We start from the raw sequence: 22,797 nt of genomic DNA on the forward strand, positions 1-22,797 counted from the left end.
AAGAAAGAAGAATTTAATTGATGCTCTGTGACTGCAAATTTAGTTTTAATTTACCTATATTACTTCCATGTAATTGAGATACAATATAACGGGGGAGCAAAATTCAAAAACCAGCCTGGGGACAAAGGGAGAAAGACGAGTCAGGTCAGGCCTGTGCCATGTCTAGGCCTTGTGCAGAGAGGGAACAGAGGCCTCTGGCCAAGCCATCAGCTTCTCCTGAGCTCAAACAGCCCTTAAAGGGATCCCTGAGCCCCAGGCAGGGGAGCCCATGTCACCCCCAGATCCTGCTTGGGGTGCCTCTGGTGGGGCTGGAAGGGGTCCTCTCTGTCTCTCAGGGCTGTGAGGAGGCCCGTTTGCAATCCTGGAGAGAAGTGTTCTGTAAAGTGCACACCAAACCCACTGCACTCAGGCAGTGTTGTGACTATACCACGCAGACTGCAGTCTCTAGCCCCAGCCCAAAATGATGGCTCAGAACACTGCAGGCCGGGAGGCCACACAGCTACGACAAGACATTTTATTTTGAGTTTAAAGCTGTTCAATCCTCTAATGAAAGTCTACCGCACTTTGTCAGACTGTTGTTTCTTGGCTGGTTTTAAAGGCCAGGCTCCCTGGAGCACTACAGCGACGCTTCACTCCGCCATGCACCTTCTCAGAGCTCAGCGCCACTCTAGCCCACAGAAAGGCAGTTCCCAGAATCCCGTGGCTCGAGTCCCTGGTTCAGGGTCCAGAAGTGTAGTGCAGAGCTGCCAGCACCTGAGGACAAGGTGTGCTCTGCCTTCTTGATCAGTAGGTAAACGTTAAGGAAACTATTCTATAATTAGAAGAGAAATAAAAAATCCCCTGAAATTACATCAATTACAGTAAGAAAGGCTATATGAGACTGTGCAGAGATGGCAACTGGCAGGGATAAAGTAAATACAATCCCTGAAATATGAGAGCAGTACATTGCCAGGAGATCATAATTCACATTCAAAGCCCCCAATGCCCAGAGCCACCATCGTCTACACAGAAGCCTAACTGAGCTAAAGAAGAGGAGCCATTTGAATTACGTATGCTTTTATGATATGGATACACTTAAATGAAGACATTTCCACATCAGGAATCAGATACACATCTGTCCAAATAAATATGTGACTTAAGATAAAATAAAAATTATTATTCTCTGAGCCACAAAGCAAATATTTAAAATGTCTACTGTGATCTTCTTTCTTAAAAAGAGATTTAATCATTATCATCAATTTAGATAATTTTTAAAGCCCCAAATATACTTACAAAACCACTTCATGTAACGTAAGAATGTTTGGGTGTGGATTCAGGCGCCTCAGTGCTTGTATCTCTCGTAGATTGTTCACTTGCTCAATACTATTGTGTAGGTAAAAATAAATAACTAATTTGTAATTTAGGTCAACTTTAAAATTAGGGTTATTAAACCATTATTTATTATCCATGATCACAACTGAAAAACTCACAAATATGTCAAGCAAGTTAATCAGGTTTTATTTCTTCCATTAGCAGTTGAAGTTAAGCATACCTTGTTTCTGCGTTATCTTATAAAAATCAAGGTTTTATAGCTTTGGACATATATTCAAAATTTTCCCATCTAATCTCCCGAAAGAATAATTTGGTAGTTTCTTTTACAATTAATAAACATAGAAACAGATATCAAAATTTCCTATCAATCAGTTTATGGGAACTAACCAACTGAGCAATGTAAATACCATCTGAAAATAAGCATTTTTTGTTTGGTTTTTTTTTGCAGAGAAATATTTGCCCTGAACTAACATCTGTTGCCAATCTTCCTCTTTTTTTTTCTGTTATGTGAGCCACTGCCACAGCATGGCCACTGACAGACGAGTGGTGTAGGTCCGCACCCAAGAACTGAACCCAGGACGCCAAAGCAGAGCATGCCAAACTTAACCACTAGGCCACTAGGGCTGGCCCCAAAATAGGCATTTTATTTATTATTATTTTTTTTTTTTGGAAGGAAGATCGGCCCTGAGCTAACATCTGCCAATCCTCCTCTTTTTGCTGAGGAAGACTGGCCCTGGGCTAACACCCATGCCCATCTTCCTCCACTTTATATGGGACGCCACCACAGCATGGCTTGACAAGCGGTGTGTCGGTGCGCACGCAGGATCCGAATCGGTGAACCCTGGGCCACCGCAGCAGAGCACGTGCACTTAACCGCCTGCACCACCGGGCTGGCCCCAAAAACAGGCATTTTAAATTTCCATGAACAGACCCATCCTTCCTTCTTATCTTTAATGCAGGTTGTACATTTTTTCAATTTCATGCACCTAGTGAACGTGTTCTCTCAGCAGGTGTGTCTTACTGCAGGCTTTTCTTTACAAAGACTGCTCTGCCTGACACCATGCTCACATCCAAAATCACACCAGTACAAGTTTCACAGGGGCCGATGGCCTGAGACTGTCACCGCCCTCCAGACAGAGCCATACAAGAGACACAGCTCCCCAAGGATGGGCCTGTGGAGTCATACCCAATCAAACGACCCGATTCACCAGAGACTTCCATCTTAGAGGTTCTGAAAGGAACTAACTGTGGGAATATTCTTCTTTCTTTGAATTGGCAAAACTCTGTTCCACCAACTTTTAACATATGGTGTAAAGCTCAGCATTTTGTTTGGTCATTCAAAGAGTAGTGATAGCCAATAATATATTATTATTGTTTTAAATCAATGTGGCCAAATATTTTAAGCCTCTCTCATGCAAGCCAACAAACAGGAGCCTGATATATAAAAGCCTGAATAGTCTGAGTGTGAGGATATTTCTGACTAAAAGTTTTAGATCCCTTTTTCATTACTATCCCCTATTTCCTCCCTCACACCCAGGATGATATTCAAACTGTTAGCAACTTGTGTGCTATAGTCAACAATCAACTAGAAAAGACACAGCCTACAATGCTGGAGCAGGGTCGTAAAGGGGGCCTGTGTTGAACCAGGCACTAATGCTTTAGTTGCTGGGAAGAGGGGAGGTCTGGGGAGTGCTGGAAAAGGGGCCAGGTGCAGGGTGGCAGGCTGAGGGCAGCACTCAAGAGGCTCAGGATAGCAGCTATTTACCACCCAGAATATGAGTCTTTCACTATTCTTTTTTTAAATTATTTATTTATTTATTTTTCCCCCCCAAAAGCCCCAGTAGATAGTTGTATGTCATAGATGCACATCCTTCTAGTTGCTGTACGTGGGACGCGGCCACAGCATAGCCGGAGAAGCGGTGTGTTAGTGCGCGCCCGGGATCCGAACCCAGGCCACCAGCATCGGAGTACGCGCACTTAACCGCTAAGCCACGGGGCTGGCCCTCACTATTCTTATAACCATCACGGATGGCCATGCTGGTGCGTACAAGGACCAGATCACAACACTGTCTGTTCATTACGTTGGCTTAGTACCCACCCCACCACCTGCTCCTTATCAGCACCCTGGACCGCAGCATCAGGGCTTCCCCTACATGCCTCTAGAACAGTGCTTCCCAAAATATGTGCCACAGAACATCAGTTCTCTGGAAAATGCTTTATGGGGAATTTCATGTTCAAAAAGCTTGAGATAGGCCCACTCTATTTCCTTTTGGAGAGCCACAATTTACAGGTGATATTAAAAGATTTCAAAATCCCTACAAAATAAAGAGAACAGTTTACCTTTATTTAAACCAACATTTCCCAAACTTTTTGGCCCCAGGATCCTTTCTTACATACTACTGAATCACCATCACTTAGTACTAGGGCTCCAGAGAATACACCACTCCAGACCATCCTTTGAGTGACATAATAGAAATAGTTTTTTTACTTAGGAGAGGGGAGATGAATAAAGACACTGATAAGACAAAAAGAAGAAAAAAAGACCAAGTAAAACATTCTTTTGGGGGCACTTATGTAACGGATTATAGAGCATCTTTCAACTCTCTTCCCTGGGATCTGCATTGGAAGAGGCCAACAAGATTCTTCTTCATGGTCCCACACCATGAGAGGTCCCTAACTCAGGATCAGGCTGCTGAAGAACCCTCACCTCCACCTGGTGCCTGTCATGCCTTTGCCCGTGGCATGCCATAGGTCAGTGGTTCTCAACCAGGGGACTTTTCTCCCCAGGGGACATTTCACAATGCCTGGAGACATTTTTAGTTGTCACAAGTTGAGGAGGGGGTGATGCTGGCTTCCAGTGGTAGCAGCCAGGGATGATGTTTTAAATACCCTATAATGCACAGGACAGGCCCTACAACAAAGAATAATCTGGGCCCATATGTCAATAGAGCCAAGGTTGAGAAACACTGCTTTAGGTGCAAAGAGCAAGAAACCAATTGGAGCTAGCAATTCTAATTTTTGAACACCCTATCTGAAAAAACTTAGTTTTTAGAACTGGGTAGTCAACCAGCCACATCATTTAGACAAACAAATATTCACTTGTCTCATCTTCAATATGAAAACTGGTTATCGTACTCTGAAACATATTTTGATTATTGCAGATAGAATTATTTTACGTCTCCACGGGCATTCACTCAGAAATAATGAACTAATGCAAACACTAGAAAGGCGCATTTCTCTGGGTATGGCTAGCCATTGTTCAAATAACAGTGCTTACAAAAATTCAAATCAACTCTGTTCCTTCTTTTAAAATTCATGAAAAAAAAAATCTAAAAATCTGGAAGTAACCACTTTTCTTTGCCTTGGAGTTGCTTTAATTTTGTGGTTAGGTGACATTCAATTTATTTTTTTACTGTTCTGCTAGAAACAGAAAATATGGAACTGAACATAGAGGAATGTAGGCAGCCTCTGCTTCAAAAAGAACCAGATGCTATCTACCATAAATGGATTTTTTCCTACAATTGGAAAAAATTATAATTACCAGGACTAAGTCTTTAAAAAATAAAAAAAAAAGATTAATTATGAAATTTCAGCATTTCATTTTATTGGAAGGATTTTATGGAAAATAAGTTTATCTAACCAATCCAATCTATAGGAAGAAAGTCCTTCAGGTAAAGGGGAAAAAGAAGTGGTTATATTAATATTAGACAAAACAGATTTCAAAATAAGGATTTTCACTCAGATGAACAACGTGCTGGACCCAAAGATAAGTCTCAATAAATTTCAAAATACTGAAGACTTACAGAACATGTTCTATGACCACAATGGACTTAAATTAGAAATCACTAATAGTAAGCTATCTAGAAAAGCCCCAAGTATTTGCAAACTAAACAACACATCTGAATATAACCCAGGCGTAAAGAAAAAATCACAAAGGAAATTAGAAAACATTTCAAACCAAGTAATAAAGCAAGCACAACATTTCAAAATTTACAGGATGCAGGTAAAATAGTGCTTAAAAGGATATTTAATCCTCTAACCAAAGAAATGGTTAAAATCAGGGGCCAGCCCTGTGGCGCAAGCGGTTAAGTGCACGCGCTCTGCTGCAGCAGCCCGGGGTTCCCAGGTTCAGATTCCGGGCACACACCAACGCACCACTTGGCAATCCATGCTGTGATGGCACCCCATATAAAGTGGAGGAAGATGGGCATGCATGTTAGCCCAGGGCCAGTCTTCCTCAGCAAAAAAAAAAAGGAGGATTGGCAGATGTTAGCAGAGGGCTGATCTTCCTCACCAAAAAAAAAAAAGAAAGAAAGAAAGAAATGGTTAAAATCAATTGTCTAAGTTTTTACCTTAAGAAGGCAGAATAAGAAGAGCAAATTAAATCCAAAGCAAGTAGAAGAAAAGCAATAATAAAGAGCAGAAATCAATGAAATAGAAAACAGACAAACAATAGAGAAAATTAACAAACCCCAAAGTTCGTTCTTTGAAAAGATTAATAAAACGAATAAACCCCTAGTAAGACCAATGGAAAACAAAAGAGACAGAAAACACTAATATCCCCAACCAATATCAGGAATGAAAGAGGGGATATCACTATAGGTACATACTAAAAAGACAATAAGGGAATTTTATGAACAATTGCATGCCAATAAATATGACAATTTAGATTAAACAAATTCCTTGAAAAAGATAATTACCAAATCTGACAAAAAATAAAATTGAAAATCAAAACAGCCCTATGTTTATCAAATAAACTGAATTTGTGATAAAAGCCTCCTCGCAGGTCATGGAAGTGTTCTAAAATGGGGTTATGGTGATGGCTGCACAACTGTATAAATCTAAAACTCACTTACAATGGGTAGATTTTATGATATGTAAATTATATCTCAATAAAGCTTTAAAAATCACAGAAAAATCCAAATTATTTGGCATAGTTCTAAGGGATTGTTTAATATTCCATGACACGGATTTACGATGATGTTATCACCCATTCCACCCCTTTTGTTTTTTTTCCAGCTTTTTACCACTATGAATGATATCTGAAATAAACCTCATGTATGTGTGGAGGTGTGAACCCTTCCCACAAAGAAAACTTCTAGGCCCAGATGATTTCATTGGTGAATTATTTCAAACATTTAAGGGAGAAATACTCTTAACACATTTCACAAAAGAAGATACATGAATGGCCAATAAGCACATGAATAAGTATTAATCATCATCAGTCATCAGGGAAGTGGACACTGAAACCACAATGAGATAACACTACACACTCACCAGAATGGCTACAATTTAAGACTAACACCACCAAATGTTGGTGAGGATATGGAGCAACTGGAACTTTCATTCTTTGCTGGTGGGAATATAAAAAGGTACAATGATTTTGGAAAAAAGCTTGGCAGTTTATTCTTATAAAGTTAAACATATACCTACTCTTGACCTAACGATTCTATTTCTAGGTAACTACCTAAGAAAAATGAAAACATATATCCACAAGAAGTCTTGTACAAGAGTTTTATAGCAGCTTTATTCATGACAGCACCAAAGGGGAAACAACCCAAAAGTCCATCAACAGGAGAATGGATAAACAGATTGTGTTGTAGTCATAGATTGGAATGAATACTACTCAATAGTAAAAAGGTATAAACTACTGGTCCAACAGCGCGGATGAATCCCAAAGACTTTATGCTGAGCTAAAGGAGCTGGACAGAAGAGCACATACTGTAAGATTCCATTTAGGAATTTCTGGAAGAGGATAAAGGAAAAAAAAAACCCCAGAATATTGGCTGCCTGGGATGGGGGTGGAGAATTGACTGAAAAGGGAAATGAAGGAACTTTCTAGGGTGAGAGAAATGTTCTATATCTTTTTTTTTTAAATTAATTAATTAATTAATTTTCCCCCAAAGCCCCAGTAGATAGTTGTATGTCATAGCTGCACATCCTTCTAGTTGCTGTATGTGGGACGCAGCCTCAGCATGGCTGGAGAAGCAGTGCATTGGTGCGCGCCCGGGATCCGAACCTGGGCCACCAGTAGCGGAGCGCATGCACTTAACCGCTAAGCCACGGGGCCTGCCCAAAAATGTTCTGTATCTTGATTACATGGGAATATCTATTTGCCCAAATTATACAGTCAAGAAATGTGTATTTCAATGTATGCAAATTTTGCCTTAAAAAGAAAGAATTCTATAATAATAACCAAGTGGGGAAAGAGACTGGGTGGAGGTATAGATTAAATAAAAACCACAGGGTTGTTTATTGTGGCTGCTGGGTACCTGGGGCTCATTATGCTGTTCTGTTTACTTTGTACATGTTTGAAATTTCCTATAATTATATTCTTTTTAAGTAAAAGAGCTTCTAGAGTGACTCATGAATTTCTTGCATTTGTTTTTATTTATAACCTTTCAGGGAAGACTTCTTATTTTGGTAAAGTAATTTGAGGATCATTTAGTGATGTAACTTGAGAAAAATTGTGTACTAAGTCAAGACGGCTGCATTACATTCTGCAGCAGTGAAGAACGCTGGAAAGAACACAGGCTCTGGATCTTCACAGACTTGGGTACCACACTCAGCTCTATCCCTTGCCAGCCTGGTGACACTGGGCAGGTTAGGGAACTCATTTCTCTAAACCGCGGTTCCCCAAGCTGAAAGAAGGTAACGACAGCATCCTTCTCCTAGGGTTGCAATGAGGATTAAACGATACATGTACATAATTCATCTGGTACTGGGCATGGCACCAGATGCCTACTGAACAACTACTAAAATCTTCATTATTATTACTGCTATTATCTCACTTTAATTTTCAAAATAGTCTTCAAACCCTATTAACTTGCACTATCTGCTATTGGTAAGTTCATCTATCACTATGTGCCAGCACTGTGCTAAGTGCTTTACCTGCAGTATTTAACTTAACCCTGACAACCATCCTATGAGGTAGATACTGTGGTTATCTCCATTGTATGAATAAAGAAACGGAGGCACAGAGCAATTAAGGAATTGTCCAAGGTCACATAACTAGTTGAAGAGTTATTAGTTCTACCTTCAGAGTCTGAGCTAGTAACTCTATGCTGACTAAAATTAGCACATGTGTGTTAATCTTATTGCTTCAGGACACAAAGAGAGATTTTACAAGTATTAAGACTAAGGATTTTTTTTTTAAAGAGACTAATTCCATTTCTTTATAACTATTTCTATAAGAAGAATACAGAATACATTCATAGCAAAAAAACAGCCTCTTATTAATCATGTACTTCTGGTGAGTGTAAGTGGGAGGACATTCTGAAGATATACCAAGAAAGATATCAAAAGGACTTGGTCATGTGCAGGCCGTGGGCAAGATATCAAAAGGACTAGGCCATGTGCAGGCCGTGGGCAAGTAACTAACTTCATTATTCCCAAACTAAGGCTTTGAGCCGACTCTGGAGGAAATCAATCCTCAGGAGCTGAAAGTACCTTTCCTGATACAGTACTAATGAATTGGTTTATTTTACCTTACCTAGACTTCATATTAGCAAAGATGATTGCAAAAGCTATCAATTTCTATTTCAGTAAGAGCAGAAGGAAAGGAGCGGAAGTAAAACTTGGAGGAGGTAAGGGTCAGAGGCTCCAAATACCAACCTCTTTCTGCCTGCATGACTCAGTGTGATTCTCCTGTTTCCGCTTCTCGTTTCTCCTCCCACCCACACAACTGTGCAAGGTGACTCTGAGGATTCACTTAGACAATGATAAGTAGAGCAGAAATGGATTTTTAAAGGAACCTAAAATTATTCTTCAAGTGAATAAGATTAAATTGTTTAAAAATGATGATACTCCAGAACTCTAAAAGCTAGAAATATGTTCACAGTTAAAAAACAAAAACAAAACCAAAGAACAGCATTAAACTTGTGGATCAAGCATCAGTGACTAAACATCCAACAAATTAGCAACCTGATCCCTAGAGATGACAGCAAAAGCAGCTTTCTTTCTAGAAGAAACTAGAAAGTCATTTCTTCCTATAGATCAGAAATAATAGCAATACCTTTATCGGAAGAAGCTTATGAGCAATATGAGTCATTCCAGATCTCCTACGGCTGTTTTCTGTTTCAATTTGTTTTTTGTGTGTGTGTGAGAGGAAGATCAGCCCTGAGCTACATTTGCCAATTCTCCTCTTTTTGCTGAGGAAGACTGGCCCTGGGCTAACATCCGTGCCCATCTTCCTCCACTTTATATGGGATGCTGCCACAGCATGGCTTGCCAAGCGGTGCGTCAGTGCGCACCCGGGATCCAAACCGGCGGACCCCGGGCCACCACAGCAGAGCGTGCGCACTTAACCACTTGCGCCACTGGGCCAGCCCCTTGATTTGTTTTTTACTTTTTATTTTGAAATTATTTTAAACTAACAGAAGAGTTTCGAGGATAGTACAAAAAGTCCCCTTTACTCAGCTTCCCCTACTGTTAATATCTTACAGTCCCCTTCACTCAGCTTCCCCTAATGTTAATATCTTACATAACATTTATCAAACTAAAAATTAACATTGGTACAACTCTATTAACTAAACTAGACACTATTTGGATTTCCGCAGTTTTTCCACTTGTCTTTTTCTTTCTCAGGACCCAAAATAACACATTGCAATTAAGTTGTCATGTCCCCTTAGTCACCTCCACTCTGACAATTTCACAGTCTTTCTTTTCTTTGTTTTTCACTACCTTGATGGTTTTGAGGAGTACTGGGTAGGTATTTTGTAGAATGCCCCTCAATTTGGGCTCGTCTGATGTATTCTCATAATTAAACCGAGATTATGGATCTTTGGGAAAGAATACCACAGAGGTGACATGCCCTTCCCATCCCACTATATCAAAGAGTACATGATATCAATACGTCTTATTACTGATGGTGCTAATCTTAATCATTTAGTTAAGGTGGTATCTTCCAGGTTTCTCACTGTAAAGTTATTATCTTTCCTTTACTACTTTCTATTATTTAGAAGCAAGTCACTAAGTCCAGCCCACACTCAAAGGGAAGGAAATTAAGCCCCACCTCCTGGAGGAAGGAATATCAAAAAATTTGTGGACATAAGTTAAAACAACCACAGTAACTAATAAATATTTGCGGGGAGATCATTTGAGGCTGTGGAGAACTCCTGTTCTCTTTTAAGTTTCACCTACTAATTCTAGCATTCATTAGCTTATCTTGCCTAAAGAAATTACTGTGATATTCTGATGATGATTTTCTATTTCCCTCATTCCTTCTATATTTATTAATTGGAATTCTTCTATAGGGAAAAATTGTCCCCTCATCCCAATTTATTTATTCATTCATTTATTTATATCAGGATGCACTCATGGTTATTTGACTAGAGATAGATAGAAAGAGATGTGTAGTATATATGGGGTTAGTATATAAACACACAAGCTCTGTCTGCTAAGACGGCCTAGAGGCATTGACATTCCAGGAGCAATGAGCACACGTGGTGCCAAGATCTTGTTTTCTAAATACTCTCTCCAATAAAAGGAACCACTCCTTAGAGAATGGAAGATTCTAGGGGCAGGAAAAATACAAGATGACCCTAGAGAATCTTGTAGTGCCAACATGTAAAGAAGTGTTTAAAAAAGAAAAAATGAGGCATGTTAAAAGAACATAGAGCCAACCTGAAAGAGCTCCCATGGCCAGAGCTGGACCCATTATTAAATAAGTAATGACAGTATGGGATTATAATCTCTTATAGTTTTGAATATATGTATCAAGAGCAAATAAGAACTCACAAGAATAAACCCAAAGTCCAATTCCCCTTTGGTTTGGATTACATAGCCTAGCAGATACCTGTCAAAATTAAGCTCAAGACTCTATCGGTGACTCCATACATCAAACAGTCACAAAATACCACTAGCCCAGAGTAAGTGGACTTCCTGTGAAATAAAGCCAATATGTGAAATTGTGATTTACACAACAGAAATGAAATCCTGTTCGTAATCCCACCCACAAACTTTAAAAAAAAAAGGTAAAGCAATACTGGGAGTGACATCAGCATTATGGCGGAGTGAGCTTCCCCCACTGAACTCTCCTCCTCTAAAACACAATAAAAAGGACATTCATATTCCAACAGAAGCTATTCACACAACACAGGGGACGTCTGAGGCACCCAGGCAGCCGTACACCCAAGGACTGAGGTGCTAGAATCTCCAGAGTAAGTGGAAGGAGGCTCCAGCTGACTTGGTGCCAGCAACTTTGGCCCACCGCACTCCAGTTCCAGCTTCTTTGGCCCACCGCACTCCAGTTCCAGCTTCTTTGGCCCACCGCACTCCAGTCCCAGCTTCTTTGGCCCAGCGATGCTCCAGTTCCTCCTTCTTCGGCCCAGCACACTCCAGTTCCAGCGTCTTTGGCCCAGCGCACTCCAGTTAGAGCTTCTTTGGCCCAGCACACACAAGTTCCAGCTTCTTTGGCCCAGTGCACTCCAGTTCCGGCTTCTTTGGCCCAGCGGCGCTCCAGCTCTCCCTTCTTTGGCCCAGCGCACTCCAGTTCCAGCTTCTTCAGCCCAGCGGCGCTCCAGCTCCTCCTTCTTCGGCCCAGTGCACTCCAGTTCCAGCTTCTTTGGCCCAGCGGCGCTCCAGCTCCAGCTTCTCTGGCCCAGCAGCGCTCCAGCTCTTCCTTCTTCGGCCCAGCGCACTCCAGTTCCAGCTTCTTTGGCCCAGCAGCACTTCAGCTGCAGCTGCTCCAACCCACTCGCACCCGAGCCCCAGCTGCTTCGGCCTAGCTGTGCTCCAGCTCCAGCTGTTTCCATGCTTCCCCACCAGCAGCCTCCACTCAGCCACACTGCAGATCAGCCAGGGGCCAACAAGAGTGCCCACGGATTGAGGCAGGCCAGAATACACAGCCTTTGACCCCCACCCAGCAGCATCAAGAGGAAACTGAAACCATATATTTTCACTATGAGGAAAGGTAATCCAACACCAACAGGCAGCATGCAAAAATATATTAAATCTCCAGACCAAAAGGAAAATGACAAGCATCCAGAAGTCAACCCAGAAAGCACAGAAATGTATAACCTTAACGACAGAGAATTCAAAATAGTCATCATAAAAAAGCTTAATGAAATACAAGAAAACACAGACAATTCAGTGAAATCAGGAGTTTCTTCACAAAAGAGATTGAAACTATTAAAAAAACCCAATCAGAAATCTTAGAGATGAAAAACACAATAGAGGAGATAAAGACAAATCTGGAAGCCTTAAGCACCAGAGTTGACAATATGGAGGAAAGAATTAGCAATATTGAGGACAGCAATGCAGAAGTGTTCCAGATGGAGGAGGAAAGAGAATTAAGACTAAAAAGAAATGAAGAAACTCTCCGAGAAATATCCAACTCAATTAGGAAATCCAACATAAGGATTATAGATATTTCAGAGGGAGAAGAGAAGGAAAAAGGAGTAGAGAGGTTGTTCAAAGAAATAATATCTGAGAACTTCCCAAACCTGGGGAAGGAGCTGGAAATACCAGTGAATGAAATCAATAGATCTCCTAAACATATCAACACGAAAAGACCCTCTCCAAGGCATATAGTAGTAAAGCTGGCAAAAGTCAACGGCAAAGAAAAAATATTGAGAGCAGCTAGACAAAACAAAATAACATACAAAGGATTTCCTATCAGGCTCTCAGCCGATTTCTCGACAGAAACTTTAGAGGCTAGGAGAGAGTGGAACGATATATTCAAAATTCTAAAGGACAAAAACTTTCAGCCAAGAATACTCTATCCAGCAAAAATATCCTTCAGATATGATGGAGAAATAATAACTATCCCAGATAAACAAAAGCTTAGGGAGTTCATTGCCACAAGCCCTCCACTACAAGAAGTGCTCAAGAAGGCCCTCATCCCTGAGGAAAAAAAAGAGAGAGGGGATTCAAAGTTTTGAACGAGGAGGAAAATAAGTCGACAAAACCATAAAAATTGCAGTCCTCTATCAAAATAGATTAGCAAACACTTAATTATAAAACCAAAGATCAAGGGAGGGTAAGCACCAAACATAAATATAACCTCATCATGTTAAACACAAACTCACAACACAAGAAGGAACAAGATGTGACAACAATAACATAGAAGGGGAAGAGGAAAGGGATCAAATCGACTTAGTCTAAAGGAATAAGAGGCCATCAAAAAATGGACTATCACATGCACGAGATTTTTTATACAAACCTCATGGTAACCACTAACCAAATAATCAGAACAGAATCATACACAATAAAGAAAGAGAAAACTAAGAGAACCCCCATACAGAACTATCAAACTGCATTGGTAATCTGAAACACATGGGACAAGAAAGAAAAGAAATGCAAAAGAACCAGAAAAAGAGTGACAACAACAAGCCCCCATATATCAATAATTACCCCAAATGTAAATGGACTGAACTCTCCAATCAAAAGACAGAGAGTGGTGGGATGGATTAAAAAACAAGACCCAACAATATGCTGCCTCCAGGAAACACATCTCAGCTCTAAAGACAAACACAGGCTCAGAGTGAAAGGATGGAAGACAATACTCCAAGCTAATGGCAAACAAAAGAAAGCAGGTGTTGCCATACTTATAGCAGACAAAGTTGACTTCAAGATAAAACAGGTAATGAGAGACAAAGAGGGGCATTATATAATGATAAAAGGGACACTCCACCAAGAAGATATATCACTTTTAAATATATATTCATGCAATACAGGAGCACCAAGGTACATAAAGCAACTATTAACAAACCTAAAAGGAGATATTAACAACAACACAATAATAGTAGGGGATCTTAACACCCCACTCTCATCAATGGATAGATCATCCAGACAGAAAATAAATAAGGAAATAATAGAACTAAATGAAAAATTAGATGAGATGGACTTAATAGACATATACAGAGAACTCCATCCAAACACAGCAGATTATACATTCTTCTCAAGCGCACATGGAACATTCTCAACAATAGACCATATGTTGGGAAACAAGGCATGCTTATATAAATTTAAGAAGACTGAAATCATAACAAGCATCTTTTCAGACCATAATGCCATGAAGTTAGAAATCAACTACAAGGAAAAAACCGGGAAAGCGACAAAGCTGTGGAGACTCAACAACATGCTACTAAACCACCAATGGATCATTGATGAAATTAAAGGAGAAATCAAAGCAGATCTGGAGATAAATGAAAATGAAAATACACGGTACCAACTCATATGGGATGCAGCAAAAGCTGTCCTGAGAGGGAAACTCATAGCAATACAGGCCCACCTTAACAAACAAGAAAAAGCCCAAATAAGCAACTTCAAACTATGGCTAACAGAATTGGAAAAAGAGGAACAAACAAAGCCTAAAGTCAGCAGAAGGAGGGAAATAATAAAAATCAGAGCAGAAATAAATGAAATTGAAATTAAAAAAACAGTATAAAGGATCAATGAAACAAAGAGCTGGTTCTTTGAGAAGATAAACAAAATTGACAAACCCTTAGCCAGATTCACCAAGGAAAAAAGAGACAAGGATCAAATAAATAAAATTAGAAATGAAAAAGGAGAAATTACAACAGATACCAGAGAGATACAAAAGATTATAAGAGAATACTATGAAAAACTATATGCCAACAAATTGGACAATCTAGAAGAAATGGATAAATTCCTAGACTCATACAACCTCCCAAAACTGAATCAAGAAGAAATAGAGAACCTGAATAGACCAATCACAAGTAAAGAGATTGAAACAGTAATCAAAACCTTCCCAAAAAATAAAAGTCCAGGACCAGATGGCTTCTCTGGAAAATTTTACCAAATATTCAAAGAAGACTTAATACCTATCCTTCTCAAACTATTCCAAAAAATAGAGGAAGATGGAACACTTCCCAACACATTCTACGAGGCCAACATCACCCTGATACCAAAGCCAGGCAAAGACAATACTAAGAAGGAAAACTACAGACCAATATCCCTGATGAACATAGATGCAAAAATCTTCAACAAAATATTGGCAAACAGAATACAGCAATACATTAAAAAGATCATACACCATGATCAACTGGGATTTATACCAGGGACACAGGAATGGTTCAACATCCGCAAATCAATCAATGTGATACACCATATTAACAAAACAAGGAATAAAAACTATATGATCATCTCAATAGATGCAGACAAGGCTTTTGACAAGATCCAACATCCATTTATGATAAAAACTATCAACAAAATGGGTATAGAAGGAAAGTACCTTAACATAATAAAGGCCATATATGACAAACCCACAGCTGACATCATAATCAACGGGGAAAAACTGAAAGCCATCCCTCTGAAAACAGGGACTAGACAAGGGTGTCCACTCTCCCCACTCTTATTCAACACAGTACTGGAGATTCTGGCCAGAGCAATTAGGCAAAAAAAAAGGAATAAAAGGAATCCAAATAGGCAAGGAAGAAGTGAAACTCTCGCTGTTTGCAGATGACATGATCTTATATATAGAAAACCCTAAAGAATCCATTGGAAAACTATTAGAAATAATCAACAACTACAGCCAAGTGGCAGGGTACAAAATCAACTTACAGATATTATTCACTACAGGCAAGACATGGAAGCAACCCAAGTGTCCCTCGACTGATGAATGGATAAAGAAGATGCGGTATATATATACCATGGACTACTACTCAGCCATAAAGAAAGACAAAATCATCCCATTTGCAACAACATGGATGGACCTGGAGGGTATTATGTTAAGTGAAATAAGCCAGAAAGAGAAAGACAAACAGGGCATGATTTCACTCATATGTGGAAGATAAACCAACACACACACAGATAGAACTGTTTGGTGGTTACCAGGGGCTAGGGGGGTGGGGGTGGGTACAAGGGGTGGAGGGACGCACTTATATGGTGACTGATAAACAATAATGTACAACAAAAATTTCACAATAAAAAATATATATATGTTAAAAAAAAAAAAGGTAAAGCAATACTGATCCAGTGGTTTATTTTATTTTGCTTACTATGAATTTTTAAAAGAAAAATATGTTCTGGCCGGCCCCGTGGCTTGGTGGTTAAGTGCGCACGCTCCGCTACTGGCAGCCCGGGTTCAGATCCCGGGCGAGCACCAACGCACCGCTTCTCTGGACACGCTGGGGCTGCGTCCCACATGCAGCAACTAGAAGGATGTGCAGCTATGACATACAACTATCTACTGGGGCTTTGGGGGAAAATAAATAAATAAAATTATAAAAAAAAAATAGAAAAGAAAAATATGTTCTAATTAACCACTTTTTTTTTTTTTTTTGTGGAGGAAGATTCACCCTGAGCTAACATCTGTTGCCAGTCTTCCTCTATTTTGTATGTGCGTCGCTGCCACAGCATAGCCATGAGTGGTATAGGTCTGCGCCCAGGGAACCGAACTGGGCTGCTGAAGCAGGGCATGACGAACTTAACCACTACACCACCAGGGCTGGCCCTAATTAACCACTTTTATTTTTTTTATTTATTTATTTTTTTGTGAGGAAGATCAGCCCTGAGCTAACATCCATGCTAATCCTCCTCTTTTTGTTGAGGAAGACCGGCTCTGAGCTAACATCTATTGTCAATCCTCCTCCTTTTTTTTTTCCCCAAGGCCCCAGTAGATAGTTGTATGTCATAGTTGCACATCCTTCTGGTTGCTGTATGTGGGACGCGGCCTCAGCATGGGCGGACAAGCGGTGCATCGGTGCGCGCCCGGGATCCGAACCTGGGCCGCCAGCAGCGGAGCGCGTGCACTTAACCGCTAAGCCACAGGGCCGGCCCAAACCACTTTTAAAGTTAAGGCAAAGAGCATGAATTGTTTCTGAAATACAACAAATGATTACACATACAGTAATGAAGGCTACCATCTATTGAACATTTACCATGCGCCCTTCCTTGCTAGCTACTTTTTATTCATCCCCTCGTTTAGTCCTCAAGCACCTCACAACAAGGAAGCCAAGGCTCGGGTGCATGAGGTGTGCACTGTCAGTGTACTGGGGACCTGGTAGATGGTGGATTCCGGATGCATGTCACCACTAGGAAACCACGTCCCTTAGATAATGCTACATTCTCCTGAGGGACTGAGGTTACACAAAGGTACTTCTCCAGATAAAGTGAGTGTTCCTTGACCCTCAAAGGATTGCCCCTTAAAGCATTCTAATCTTCTCTGATGGAAATGTTTCTAAAAATGTGTTACAGATATCTCTACCTTCCTGAAGGCACATCTGTGACCAAATGTGATCTATCCTTGATGGCTGCTCATCAGAGTGACAATGCCTGTGCATTATTCTCACACAGCAACGATCACGGAAGTGCCTGAAGTCTGAAGGCTATTTGTCCAATCCACTTTTTATGTTCAGCTATTCCCCAACAACAGCTGGCAAGTCCTGGTGTCTATAAGTACATCTACCCCTGAACCTGAGTGTGGGACCTGAAAGGGATTCTGGTCCTCTCCTCAGGTGCAAATGCATCACATCCTGCTGCTCAAAGTCCTTTCTCAGCTACTCTGGGTTTCTGGTGGATTTCTCAAAGGTGGCTGGTTAAGGACGTCTGCTCTTTAGCTATGGGATAATCAGCACACTGTGCATCAAATTCTCTATCATTCAGTAGTTTAAAGGTAAAGATGGGGTGGGGGGAAAAGATAAACACAGAGAATACAGAATACACAGAGGAAGAAGGGACAGAACAGAGGAAGAGCAGAAGACCCAGTAACTGCAGAGTCTTGGCAGCAGCAGGTAAGTGATCATAAGCTTTCGGTGATGAAGAACAAGGCTTCTGGTTCAGTGAAATCTGGATTCAGGGGCCAGGCCGGTGGTGTAGTGGTTAAGTTATTAGCACACTCCGCTTTGGCAGCCCAGGATTCACAGGTTCGAATCCTGGGCACAGACCCGTGCACTACTCATCAAGCCATGCTGTGGTAGCATCCCACATACAAAATAGAGGATGGGCACAGATGTTAGCTCAGGGCCAATCTTCCTCACGGGGAGGAAAAAAAAGAAAAACTGGATTCAAATCTTGCTAGTGGCCTCGAGTGGCAACTGTCAAGTTATTTCACATCTCTAAGCACCTGTCCTCATGTGCAAAAGAGGAATGATTACAGTTACCCTGTGGGGATGTCATGAGGATGAAATTACTGTTCTCCATACTCTTTGACACAATTAACTGTCGTATACTCCTTTCTGATCTGAGAAACAATTTTTTCACACTAAGAGTTTGAAATCAAGGTTTAGATCCCAAAACACTTCAGAAGGCTCTGCATCAATGTGTGTGTAGGGGAATCTCATTTTTTAAAAATTTGCTTTAGATATTTAGAGATTTCAATTCTTTGATATTAAAAAAAAAAAGCTAAGCTTCAAAGCTCTTTATTGAAAAGTTTAACAGTTGTAATAAAGCCAGCATTTACTTCATTATTCTGATAGAGTTTCCTAAACACAGTTGGTTTTTGACTCTTTAGTGTGATATATGTTAAGAAGCTGCAAACTCCAAGACTTTAAGAGGCTGCTCTGAGAGAAAAAGCCACAGCAGTCCTCCAAGGGACTAATCCACAACTAGAGAATTCCCCTCTCCACAAACGGCAACTGATCACTCCCAGGGAATAACTTTCTCCAACCCTATTTGGAAATTATTTTTCAATACATTAATTGATTCACAATTAATTAAATCACAAAGACCTCTAATATATTCAGACTAACGTTTCATTTATAAAAGTCCAACATACACACAACTTTTAGGAACGTACAGACTGTTTAAATAGTGAGGTATACTTTCACAATTTAACTTTTTTGTGACCATTAATCATTGATATTACAGTAAACTTGGACATGAATAAAAACCAGTATGATAAACATAAAATTAGCCCATAATCCTCACTGCCCCCAAACATCTTACATATTATTACATGAATACAATTTTCCCACTAATATTAAGTTGCCCTTATTGATTTAAACCTGTACTGTATTTACTCTTAAATATGTCTCTGATTGCCTACCTTTCAAAGTGCTGTTTCATTTGTTTACACGCATAGTAGTTTCCATCTCTCAGGCTCTGCATCTTCATAACTTCAGAAAACGTTCCCTCTCCTATTTTGCCAATTGCTTTATAGTCTATAAATAAAAACAATTATAAAAATAAAATTTTATTTATAAATATATTTTGTACTCACTTTTTTAATACATATATTTTGTACTCACTTCCAGACAGCAAACTTTTTTATCTGTAAAACAATCCAACAGGAATATATTAAGGATTGTTTCTCCTTTTTTCTAAGGCTCAGTGTTCCCCTCATTTTAAGAGAAGTGGGGTTGTGTGTTGGCAACGAGCACCATTTCCTTCCAGGCTATGCTCACCCTCACATAGCAGGGAACCACATGACCCGAATCTTGGCCGGGATGCGAGGCTCAGCTACCCCACAAGATTTGGGAAGCAGAAGAGCAACGGAGGCCAGCTGGGACTGCTCCAGCAGGAGCAGCACTAGTACGGGCTCTGGCCCTTGGTCACATCGGCAGATGTGATGTTGCACCAGCAGCCTCGGAAGATTCTCCTGAAAATCACCCTCTGTGGTCCTATGGAAGGCCCAGCTGACCTGCAGCAGTTTCCTGCAGTTCTTGCATTTCTGGATTACCTGAAAGCTGACAGCAGCTTTTCCTGTCTTTGCGGCCACCACCATCATCTCCCCCAGCACAGATAATGGTTTCATAAGCCTCTAATTCACTATGTTAAATCCTCTCCTGCTTGAAATACCTAGAGTAGTTTCTGTTTTCCTGACCCAATCACGACAGATACAGAAATGAGTATCTTGAAGGGGGGTGTTGCTGGTAACAAAAACCTAAAAAATGCAGTCAGGTGACAGGCTGCAAAGCCTGGTGCATCATGACAAAAGACTGCCCATGATGAAAGGCTGCCTGCAGTAACTGCTACTTTTCACAGACCAAGTGTCTGCTGAGCCTGTTGGCCCAGGGAAGGTGGTGGGAAGAGTCAGAACAATGGAGTGTGCTGACTACTACTGATGCCTTAGCAAGATATTTCAAGACAAAAATGAGCTTGGGAGAGAAGTGCCACTTTTTAAGCAGAAATGGAAGGAATGAGAAAAGTCCAGAAAGCAAAAGTCTCACTGGGTTGGAAAAGCTTCTGCAGCACAAATAATAAGAGAATAAGACTGTAAGAAAACCTCGACAGAAAGCAGTCTGTGAGACTTCCGAGAAAAAGAAATGGCTCAGCCTTGCACCAAGATCATAGGAAGGCAGCTACTAAGCTAAAACGTCAATAGCTAAAAAGGCACTATGTTTTTAGAAGTGACAACGTTTTTTAGAAATGATAAGTTTAAAAATGAAAAAAGTCCTTATCTGTTAGCAAGAAATACTGAAGTATTTACAGGTGAAACAATACAATGTTTGGGATTTGCTTTAAAATACTCCTGTAATTCTCATTCACTACTGCTGAAAGTATAAAGTGGCACAGTCATTTTGGAGGGCAATTTGACACTATCTATCAAATCTTTAAGACATGCATACACTTTCACCCAGCAATTCCAAGTCTAGAAATTATCCTGTAAAAAATACTTGCTTAAGTATATATGACATGAGAATGTTAGCGCAACATTATTTAATAGGGAAAAACTAATAACCCAAATGCCCCCCAATAGGGAACTGGATAAATTAAGTATGGTTTATCCATATAATGGAATATGTTGAATATATTGAAAAGAATGACACAGATAGACAGATCCTTAAAAATAATCTCATTAAAGACAATACCCACACACACACACACACACACAATTAGTGGCTCCCTCTGAGGGATAGGTTACAGGTGTCTCTTTTTCCAAGTTAGATATTTTCCATAATGAGAGCACTATTTTATTAAAAAGCAACAATCAAGGGGCCGGCCCGGTGGCGCAAGCGGTTAAGTGCGCGCGCTCCGCTGCGGCGGCCCGGGGTTCACTGGTTCGCATCCCGGGCGCGCACCGACGCACTGCTTGGTAAGCCATGCTGTGGCGGCGTCCCATATAAAGTGGAGGAAGATAGGCACCGATGTTAGCCCAGGGCCGTCTTCCTCAGCAAAAAAAAGAGGAGGATTGGCGGATGTTAGCTCAGGGCTGATCTCCTCACAAAAAAAAAAAAAAAAAAGCAACAATCAAAACTAAAGACTCCAGAAAAAAAAAAAGTAGTGGGAAAAAATGGCAAAATGTTTACCACTGATGAAACTAGGTGATGGATACCTGAGGGTTCACTATATTATTTTCTCTACTCCTGACATGCTTGAAATTTTCCATAATAAAAATTTAAAATAAAAAAAACAAAAAACAAAACCTCCTAAGCATGATCCTCCATATTCACACCCCCCATTAAGAATAGCCAGAATAGAAATGACCCCTAGACCTTGGGAGCCATGAGATAAAGATGGTAGAAACCCACTGCAGAAAGACTCCCAACCAGGAACACCCACATAGGACTTTACATGAACAAGAAAAATACCTTTCTTGGGTAAAGCCCCTGAGATTTAGGGGTTTAGCCATTACGGCACCTAGCACGCATCACCCTAATTACTATACTTGATATATAAATACCATAATTTATAAAACAAATACAATGATAGACTTTTGAGAATTTGTATTTGCAAGACGTCACATAAAAAATCAGCTATTCAATAAATATTGTGACTTTAGTTACAAAAATTCAATTTACACAGAATTTTTCTTAACATGTTTATATTTGTCTGAAATTTTATCCTACTTGTAAGTTACTAAATTAGCCTGCTACTGTTTCATGGATGCTGGCAGAAGACAGCCTCCTGGGCCAGAGATAAAGGACTTGATTACTCATGGTACAGCAAGGTGCATGGGCATCAGCATATATGCATTTGTTCCCCTTGCCCCAAAGTGCCACGGGGGTGACAGAACAGGCCCAGATGACACCTGCACACGCAATGGACTGCTCTACAGGAGAAGAACCCAGGGCCAACGGCCTAGCACTTTTTGAATAAGCAGCCAACAAGATGGATAAAGCCTTGCCACCTGGCACACTCAGCAAGAACATGCAGGGAAACTCAGGGCCCATGGCAAACTGCCTCTCCCAACAGTTCATTACAGTGTTAATATATTAACCAGTTTTACTAATATAGGGTATTTGATATGGTATTATTCTTACTTATAAATATTCATATATAGGTAATATCAATTTTAATACCACTTTTCAATCTTACTCAAAATAATCCATTTCAGTGTACATTTTCAAGAATCTTAGCTTCAGGCCATGCAAAATGAGAAAATCTTATTTGTAATCACATATTTGTAGAAACTGGAAAAAACGCTTTTCCCCCAAACAGCATTTAACCATGCTGTTACCCTTCCAAATACCATATACCACTGCCACACTGTAGTAATTGCCACAGGAGGAAATAAGAACCTATAACTGCCATGCATAATGTAGATGCTCAACAATTCCTGAAGAGAATGATTGAAAAAATAATTCTTAAAGCTTCTCACACAAATTTATTTTCCAAAGATGATTTCTGTGGAGGAAGATA

General features: G+C 40.3%; 1 protein-coding gene across 4 annotated transcripts in view; it reads right to left on the reverse strand.

The window, feature by feature from the left end:
* The window catches only part of MOK (MOK protein kinase), a 58,753-nt gene that overhangs the window by 17,783 nt on the left and 18,173 nt on the right, over positions 1-22,797 (reverse strand). For 2 of the 4 annotated variants that reach the window (XM_058567736.1, XM_058567735.1), the window contains exon 2: positions 19,262-19,376. In XM_058567736.1, the coding sequence (XP_058423719.1) occupies positions 19,262-19,376 (115 nt within the window). Of the gene's footprint in view, positions 1-1,272; positions 1,363-19,261; positions 19,377-22,797 lie in introns of those variants that run through there. The other 2 variants (XM_058567734.1, XM_058567738.1) reach the window with 2 other exon arrangements.

Source organism: Diceros bicornis, chromosome 24, assembly GCF_020826845.1.
Source record: "Diceros bicornis minor isolate mBicDic1 chromosome 24, mDicBic1.mat.cur, whole genome shotgun sequence".
Taxonomy (NCBI): domain Eukaryota; kingdom Metazoa; phylum Chordata; class Mammalia; order Perissodactyla; family Rhinocerotidae; genus Diceros; species Diceros bicornis.